Source organism: Lytechinus variegatus, chromosome 3 (assembly GCF_018143015.1).
Source record: "Lytechinus variegatus isolate NC3 chromosome 3, Lvar_3.0, whole genome shotgun sequence".
Taxonomy (NCBI): Eukaryota; Metazoa; Echinodermata; class Echinoidea; order Temnopleuroida; family Toxopneustidae; genus Lytechinus; species Lytechinus variegatus.
Genome location: NC_054742.1, coordinates 22,008,318 through 22,018,267, shown reverse-complemented (window position 1 = coordinate 22,018,267; position 9,950 = coordinate 22,008,318). Strand labels below are relative to the sequence as shown.

At 35.0% G+C, this 9,950-nt stretch overlaps 1 protein-coding gene across 1 annotated transcript; it reads left to right on the top strand.

Annotated features, from left to right (window-relative positions):
* Positions 1 to 3,273: 3,273 nt before the first annotated feature.
* Positions 3,274 to 8,893, top strand: LOC121412188 (fatty acid-binding protein, liver-like). The gene is made up of 3 exons (XM_041605093.1): positions 3,274 to 3,377; positions 6,091 to 6,292; positions 8,021 to 8,893. Exons 2-3 carry the CDS (start codon positions 6,116 to 6,118, stop codon positions 8,234 to 8,236), a joined length of 393 nt encoding a protein of 130 aa, XP_041461027.1. The 5' UTR covers positions 3,274 to 3,377; positions 6,091 to 6,115; the 3' UTR covers positions 8,237 to 8,893.
* Positions 8,894 to 9,950: the final 1,057 nt, after the last annotated feature.

Below are 9,950 nucleotides of genomic sequence, written 5' to 3'. Positions count from 1 at the left end.
GAAAATCTTTTCAAGCTGTGTAAGTTTAGATTTGTTATTTTACTGAATGATTTTGATATTTTGAAACATCTTCTCTTTTTACGCCTTGTTTATTATCTGTATCTGACAACGCGTCTCAATGTCATCAGTAACCCATCAAACACTTAGCTTAAAGTATATTGCATGCATATATATTTTATAAAAATTATCTCCCGCTTCCACAAAGATGATTGGTTTATATGAACAAAGTTATAACCAAAAAGATAATTGGAATCATACAATTCATAAATGGACGTAGTATGACCTTGCTCTCATATTAAAAAATGTATATATTCCTGCATCAGTCTCGAAAACACCTCTAATCTTACTACACTGTGTAATCTTACATGCATTTGTGTAAAATTACAGAAAATTTGTTTTTGGTGTGTAATCTTATAAATTTATTGTATTAAAACTGTTTTCCCCCTTTTTAAACAGACTTGTTCTGAAAATTTGAGAAAAAAAAATATTTTCTATTATTACAATTTACAAAAGAATTTGATTATTTTTTCAGTGAAATCTTTTTTTTCTTCTGTAACGTCTTTTTTTAAAAGTGTGGTATAGAGCTTTGAAGGAGTTTTGTGAAATTACAATAATGGCCATGCAGTGATGGAGTAGGGCCTGATTCGAGTTCTGGGCTTGTGATTTTTTTTTTCAAACTTAAAAGGACCTCATCCGAAGCGAAGCACCTCCCAACCCCACATCCGAATCCAAGATAATATTAGCTCGCAATGTACTAGCGTAGAAAATTGAAATAGATAAACTGAAATGATTTATTCTAAGATAATAAAACCTAATAGATATTTAATTTCCATACTCCTTAACTGAAACAAGCCAAGCAATTATTTGTTTCAATCCTGGATGAATCGCTTATCATACTTCAAATTATCCCTTTCAATCAAAATTTCCTAATTCAAATTTCTATGAAAGCTTATTTCTTATCATCTTCCATCCTCATTCACATCAGTTCAAAATCATAATTTACCAAGCAATGTTATTGTCCAATTCATTTTTTTTCAGGGTTAGGGTGTTTCAAATCTATTAAAAGTTTAAGGGCAAACTTCAACTTCATTCAAAAGAGGGATAAGTGTATCTACACTCTAATTAGTCAAATTATTTGGTTTCCTATCCTAATAATTCCAGTGATTGTAGCAACTAATGACCAGCATAGAGTATCTAGTTTCTCATTTTCTCTTTCCACAATAATGGACAAATTATCGAAATAGCTATCATAAATTTCGCATTGCCTCAAGTGTTTACATACTATGAATGAGTAATGTTTAAATGATTAAGCGCACAAATCACTACAACGTACACACGCTTCGGTCATAAAACAAGTCAATTCTAATAAAACTAATAGTTTATTTGCCGAGTATTATACTCACTTAAAAGATTGGCACATCCCAGCAATATTATCAAAATCACCGTATCATAATGACCTCAAAATATACTTAACAAATATGACACCGAATAACATAGATTCAAGATTTATTTATTCCATTAGAACATTCACATAGGAGATAAACCATTAAAAAATTGAAAGGATAAATGGGATTTTCGTTGAAAATATATTTCAAATACCTTTACATGATGTTCAAAAGTGATAGTGATGCTGATAATCGGGAAACATGAGATGACCTGTCACACTAAGACATTTTGAGCCCAAAAACATTTTTACCGAAGTTTTTTGGGTGTAATATTGCATCCAAAGTGGGAAAAGATGCAAAAATATACCGTTTTATTATTAGTTGCACCCTTAAAGATGCAACTTTACATTTTTTAAGACGCATAATACTTGACGTTTAAAAAAAAGCTTCAAAATTGAACCGTTATTACATTGTTCATCTCTGCACATTATTCCTGGCTTGATATTGCTAGCTGCTCCCTTCAAGTTGCAAAAATGAGCATGATTAGACTCATTTGTGCACCTTTAAGGGAGCAGTTAGCTAAATGGTACCAGCCCCTGGGGATTTCTTAGTGTGTAGTATATTATAGATTAATGATAGGTGTAAATGAATATGAAGGCAGAGAAATAGATAAATGTATGGTGAATAAAAAGTGTGAATTTTAACAACGAAATTAAAACTGTATATAATGAAAGGAAGATAGAAAAGGGAAATAGTATGAGAGAGGGGGATTAAAACAAGCGAGACGTTATATTGCCATATACTCACAAATTATTAAAATTGTTTACATTCTATTTCTTGTGTGATGGTTGTCGTTCGTTATAGTTGTGTTGGCCTATATGTAGGAAACTATATGATAAAGTAAATGGCATTGAAAATGTAAAGTGGGTGATATTGATAAGGATGAATATTATAAAGGTTATAATTTCCCTACTTTAGTGATTATGGGTATCGAAAGCGAGGTAGTGAAAAAATTAATGTTATCATGCACATTATTATTTAAAGTTTATTTTATTAGGAACTTTTGAAGCAACGCTTTCACCAGTGTCCTCCATTCCCAACCTGTTTACTATTGTACATAGAAATTTGCTATCAAAATGTGCGAAACAAATTTTTAATGTTGGAATGCCAAATGAAATGAAAAATAAAACGTTTATACGTTCAACCCAACAAATTTGGTTCAAACAGATAGATGCAATCCCGAAAAAAATATATTACGGAAAGTTTCATCAAAATTTGATTTCAAACAAGAAGTTTGTGTCAATTTTAAGATTCGTTATTTTTTACAAAAGACTCGCACTATCTCGAACAGTATGCACTGAAGGAACCGATGATGTTACTCAGTCACTGCCTCCGTTATATGATTATATTCTGATTTATTAGTTTTATTATTTATGTAGATCGCATGACGGCGAGAGCCTCCAGCAAATAACAATTAACTATGGAAATGATGAATATGATATTTAATCCACGAGGAATCAAAATTATTATATCCTTGGGTCACTTCTTGATTAAGTTGAAAAAAAATATTGGTATAAAAGAAGTAGTAGCATCATAATTTTCTTTTTTTACATCTGATTCCAATTCAATTCGGACTTTATGCATGTCTATTTTTTTATTTATTAAAACCATTTTCTGGCCAGGTTGGACTCCATCTGTCAAAAACTATAAAAGGCAATCAGACTAACAAAATATCAAATCGAGTCTTCGATGAGGGTTACGCGACCACTTCCTCATAATAGGAACTATTAAGATCACGTGGTATCGAAGGCGCCGGAGATGATGATCGTCACGTGATGTCGTTTAACAACGCTTGGGTCCAAAGGTAAGTAAGAGATGGGTATAAGATGTGATGTTTTAGAGGACGATCTTCACCCTTCTTCTCCAGCTGAGCTCCGGGATCCAAAGGCAGCGTGACAGACCTCACTCATCATTATATTCTACTTCTTAGTTGTAAGTTTGTTGTGTTACATGATTCCGCTTTTGAAAGAAAAAATAGTTCTAAAACTTGCGATATATAAAAACGCATTTATGTCACTTTTTATTATCATTTCCATGTCTTCTAGAAAAAAAATCAAGTCTGACTGAAATCACTCTTAGTTTTCGAGTTGTGTTTAGCCATATATGCCTCACCGCATTGGTCAGATCAAATACCTTTAATTTTGAGAGCTATTACTGATTACGAAGTATTGAAAAATTGATAAAAACTTTCTTTAAAAATATGATTTTTTAATATAATATTTGTATTGTGTATTTTCACTTTTCAGGCTTGTACTAAAGCTCTAACAGAATGTATCCCTGTTTCATATTTTATTTGTTTGTTCTGGTTCTTTTTTTTTGGGGGGACGAGGACAGTTTGATATAATTTAATTTATTGGAAATAAGATCTTAAAATTTTAGCGGGAGTGTTCATAGTATTCATGATATACAGCACTTTCGATGATTGGCGTTGAGGAACAAGGGCGCCGGAAGCGGGGGGGGCAGGGGGGCACTTGCCCCCCCAAATAAAATTTTGGGGGGGCAAAACGAGATTTTGCCCCCCCAACGTGCCCCCCTGAAAGATGTAAAATGATAAATTATTTAAGGACAAAAGTAAATGAAGGCACTTTTCTGCCTGAAAATTGTCATTTCCATTGTCAAAAATGAAAAAAATTTGCCCCTGACGGGGCAAATACATTATCATAGTAAGCCTCGCGTCTTTTGACGAACAGTTCCTCTGTGAAACATAGCTTTGATAAGCACCTTTTCCATCTTATTAAAGTGTGATAAAGTTTAACATTTTAATGAATACATTTCTGACTAAAAGCGAATGGCAAATTGATAGTGGTCCACCAATGATATAGGTTTATAATTCTATGATGCTGGCTGTGTCGTGTAACAAACGCGCGGTCGCCCAGACACGCTCAGACCGGACCCGATATCACTAACGCGCGTGAACACTAGTTACTCGAGCAAGATATGGAATCTATGTCATAGCTGTCAAGCCCAGAAACCATAACATCTCGAGAAACTTGTTTCAATTATTTCATTTTCAACTACAATGTAAATATAAATTGAGTTAATACAGTGATAACAAGAAAGCGGTGTTGGTTCAGTCGGTAACGCGTCTGCCAGTCGAAGTCGAACCAAAGATCGTAGGTTCGAGTCCACCCTGGGCGGATGACTGAAGTCAGTGCGTTGTGTGTAAACGTCTCTCCCATGTTTCATAGATGCAGGCTATGTTTCAATGGAAAACACTCCGTCCCTCGGATAGGACGTTAAATGGAGGCCCCGTGTAGAGGAAAGTCACCACCTTTGCACGTTAAGAACCCACTGCACTATTCGTATAAGAGCAGGGGGAAACCCCGGTGTCGAGGTCCACCTGCATCCCCCCAATCAGTTATACCGGGAGGAGAGACCTGTGGATCATAGTGATTCAGTTCGCTTTTCGCCTCCCAGGCACAGGTGACGCCAAACAAATAATAATAACAATTCAGTGCCCTAAAAAAACTACCAAGGTCATTTCAACTCAATATAGACATGTTATCAGAAAATTACACTCAGAATAATCATGTGTAGAGGATTATAATTTATGATTTGTAAAAATGGTGAATCCCACTCGAAAGCAACTTAGAGATAATGTTTAGACATGTAAAAAATAAAATCATCTGTGAAAGTGTCTTCTTGACCGGACTCATATTATCCGAGATATGAATAAAAATGTAAAGAATATAAAAGAAAAAAAATAAGCGTTGCAGTACTGCTACTATGAAAAAAATCTGAAGATATTTTCACAGCCCCGTATTTTCCTCTATTCCTTTTCATTGGCATGATTGAAAGGCGTTTTGTCTGATACTATTTCAGCTCATATATAGCACTTATGTATTTTAGATTCCAAAACTTCTTCCCATTACCTGTTACTAATCAGATCGAGATGGCAGCTATATGTTCTCTGGTTCAGCCCAGCTTTTGTTATTCATGGACGTTTGCAAAAATAAAAAAACCCGGGAGTGGGTGGGACTGCAAGACCTAAGTTTTCGAAGAAACGTAAGAGCGAGGGGATTTGTGATGGGGGAGCTTTTGCATTTTCTAGAATAAAATTGAAGGATTTCGTGCACACTTTTGGTGAATTTTGTGAATTTTGCCCTCTCGATCGGCGGCCCCCGGCTGCGTACGGTCATGTTTGTCATCTTAAAGTCTTTAAAAGGCCTATATTACATTGGTTTGAAACAATTTCGTTTGCAATAAGGCTCGTAATTTGCTGGAACTGCGACCCTGGTCATGAAGAAACACCAGGCTGGGTCAGAAGGGAGGAAACAGAAGGAGCAAAAAGAACTCCAAGACTGTTTAATTCTCAAGAAATTTATTTTTGAATGCACTTAGAAACGCAACTTTTATACTCCATTTTTACACAAAATCCTTACCGTGGGGGGGGGGGTCCCATAGCCTCTCCCGCTCGATCGCTTCGGTATCTCACGCTGTCAAAAATATTGTGCCCCCTTCGGGATTTTGCCCCCCCAAAACTGAAAGTGTTCCGGCACGCCTGTTGAGGAATAGAATACAAAATAATGTATCGTTTGCTTTCTATGCCTTATTGATATTGCAACATGTTTAAAAGTGACATTGCAGTATGTTTTAAATTTCACATCTATTCCTAAAAATTATTGCCATTTTTTTGTTTTATCAGGTGTTCTAAGAACAACATTATCAAGATGGCTGACTTCTCAGGCAAGTGGGTGTTTGACCATGCGGAGAACATGGAGACCCTCGCGGACAAACTGAAGATTGACCCTGCTAAGATCCCCAAAGATCGTAGCACAACTGTGGAGATCACCCAGAATGGAGACAACTTTCACATCGTTTCAGTTGGGGGCGGGAGGACACGTGATGTGAGTTTTAAATGTCTTTGATTTAACAAATCCCGTAGGCAGGGCCAACAAAATGAAATCCATATTGTGAGGAAAGAGAGCAGACAAAAAAAAGAATGAGGGGTCGAGTAAGTGAGTTCATACTTGGAAGGGGAAAGAGTGAGGGGTACATTAGTTATCTTTGTACACATAAAGTAAAGCAACAAATAAATATTGCTTTTCGACCTTTTCCAACTATGCAGTGTTAATATAAGTTTTTTCTTGAAAACTTTTAATGCGTTTGTGTTCATGCAAAGTCTCCTATTTATTGCCTATATGATTTGGGTTAACGCAGTACATGTTGGGATTCAAGCTTAATAATAAAATAAAACTAACAAAAAATGTTGAGCATGTCCAGATGGACCACATGGAAGAACAGTGGTATTTTGTAAATTCCGCTGAAATGAGCCATCCTCCATATTGCATATGATTTGAACGAGTCATTAAATTTTAATATTTATATTTTATATCAATATAATAAAAAAAAAGCACAGAGTAAAAATAAATCTTAACAGTTAGTTTGAGCGTGAGCACGTTCAGAATTTATAGAATCATTCGAAAATTGAGAAATTACTAACTGGACACGAATGAAATGTAACACGTAGTGAAAGCAGACAATACTATAGGTCTTTAGTGAGCTGATTTTATAGGGATTGGTTTTCACCATTTTAGGGATGGGGTGAGGAGTACTACTGCCCCGATACTTTATTTACGCCAGATACGGCCATTCAGGTGCACCCACAGAAATACAAGATGTAACTTCTTCATATGGGCAACTGCCTTTCACACTGCACGCGGTTATGGTTTTTTGTGTTTCATATTCCTGTATCCAGCTACAAAACTGTTGAAAAGTGCATGCGGAACCCTCCATAGTTGAGCCCTAATATATATACCAATTTCTTCTTCTTCTCCTTCGTCTTCTAGCTTCTTCTTCTTCTCCTCCTCTAAACTTTCTCCTTAAGCTCGTTCCTCTTCCCCTCACCCTGTATTTGTTTATTGATTAGTATCAGTAGTAGTAGTAGTAGTAGTAGTAGTAGTAGTAGTAGTAGTAGTAGTAGTAGTAGTAGTAGTAGTAGTATAGTAGTAGTAGTAGTAGTAGTAGTAGTATTAGTAGTAGTATCATCATCATCATTATTATTATTATTATCATCATCATCATCATTATTATTATCAGTATTACTACTTTTAGGCCTTTTATTTTACCATTACTTTGATAATAAAATACCCCACTCATTTTTCAATTGGAATCGACTGCCCCTCCCCCGCTTCCACGAACCTGCTAGATTTTATTTTTAGTTTTGTTCTAGTTTTTATAATTATTTACATTATTTTCACGAACCCCTTCACTTAACCTTGATATAATAATGCCCAAGAAAGACAGTTTTTTTAATGCAAAGAAATGTCTACTGCCCCGAGGAAGGAATGGTTTGCATTCTCAAATTATAATTCAAAGTACAACCAATGGGATGACACCAAGCCCTATGGATTATCATCCTTCAACTTTTTTTAATAAACGATATTTAAACTATGTGGCATGTGGCAGTTTTAGATTATCCGCCGTAACAGAATAAAGGTTATGAGAGACCATTTCTAAATTCTAATTTAGTATTTTTTATATAATAGGACTAGAAAGAGAGGACGAATTACTTGATTCTTTGTTATATTTTTTTCAGCACGATACAGTTTTGTTTATCTATTTGGTTTTTCCAGATGAACTTCACGATTGGCAAGTCGTTTGTCGATCCAGACATACTGGAACTGCGTGGCAAGGAGATTCAAGTAACACCTAGCTGGAACGGGAGCAAACTGGTTCTAACTGGTCCCAAGGGAACCAACAGCGCTGCCAGGGAGATGGTCGGCAGTCAGATGGTTGTCACCTTTAACTGGGAGGGGGTCGTGGGCAAACGGTTCTTTAATAGGGCTTAAGATTCAGGCTGCAATCGACTTGCCCTCTCTACATACAAATTAAGCCTTGCCAGTAATTAAAGTGATTCAATTTTTGACTTTCGTAAAATCGAACGATATATTGCAAATTCATAGTGGGTAAGCCGAATCGCAAAACTATCAGCATAACATTGATCTGGTCTATTATGACTAAAGAAAACACGAGTTTAGTATCCTAAGCTATTTAGCTAGTCTGAAGGGGAAATAAATTGGTATATCTCATTGTCCACTTTTATTTAGTGTGTATATGATTGTATCTTGCTGTATAAATCGTTTGATTGATTTCTCTCTAAATTTGCAAAGATAATACACACTATATTATCTCAACTGTTCATGACTCATTGTTGTTCCCATGTAAAAATGGGGATTGGTATAACTCAAATCGTAATCACTTTATCAAAACAAAATTGGGTAATGTTCGCCATGAAGTAAAACAACAATCAACTCTAAATGAAAATGTAACCGGATGTGACATAATATCTTCCTTGCAGGGGTAACATAATTTTACTAAAGTGCAAAGATCTGCAATTACAGCTATCGAATTAATAGTGTTAATGAATTTGTCTGATTATGACCCTCGTTGCTACCAGGGTTGCCATGACTGATATAACGTTATATTAAACGAAGCTTTGATATGAATTTGATTCTATTTTGATATAATTATTTCGTATTGTGAAATCAAGAATGATTCGATGTGTGGTGTCTGATGACTGTGAAGTATGACTCATTGTTGGTGAATTTCAAGCGAGACATTTTAATGACAGGTTTAATGTAAATGAGGTGGCCATCTTTCAAGAATCATATGAAAGTTATCACGTGAGCAATAAAGATATATTATTTAAGCTCCCTATCTCTCTTTAATACGATTTATAGTGTAGTAATTTGTTGTAAGAGTTATTTCAACAGTTTTGTGGTTTTTATTATAACAACAAATTTTAATGTACAGACATTTTTTGTTACCTAAACAAGTTAACTTCTGAGGGAATACCCATTCCACCTAGTAAAAAAAAAACCGCTGAAAGATTCAAAGCGATGAATTTTAAGAGGCCTATACAAACCATTTTTAAAGTTCCGCTTATCCTTTTTAATACACAACACAGAGGGAATGCAAATAATGTAATAGATTACGTCACCTTCCTACAAATTATATAGTAATTTTGCATATGAAATACGAAGTGAATTGAATGTGTAATTGTGATGAGATATATTCTTAAATGGTGGAATCTACAAAAAGTGAAACATTCTATATTTCAAAACAAAAGAATCATAGGCCTAGTGATATTATCTCGATAGATTAGCTCTTATTACCTGTGTTGTGTTTTTAAAAAAGCGAAACTTCATAACGTTCTCATTTTATATAAAATTCTTATTAGATATAAGCATTATACATTCAGGTGTGATTTCCCTGTATATTTGAATCAGCATGTTCTTACATTGATTCCATAATAACAAAGCAACCTCCGTAGACCATGTATACAAAAAAGTAAGTCCCCCTTAAACGAACATCCATAATTTCCAAACCACTGCGAGTTTTCAACATATTTTTACATGAGCGTGTGGGTAATTTTGTAAGCTACCATGTGAGTGAATGTTACGGATGTATTTTATGCCATGCTCCAGGGAGCACCGACAGATTATAAGGCAAAATTGTCACTTTTTAAAAGTTACAAGCCAAATATAGTGACTTTGATTCCAT

Excerpts from the sequence above, each read along its gene's own strand:
- LOC121412188 (XM_041605093.1), top strand. The coding sequence starts at position 6,116 with ATGGCTGACTTCTCAGGCAAGTGGGTGTTTGACCATGCGGAGAACATG. Across the intron at positions 6,293-8,020 it reads GGGGCGGGAGGACACGTGAT|ATGAACTTCACGATTGGCAA; the intron begins GTGAGTTTTAAA and ends TGGTTTTTCCAG.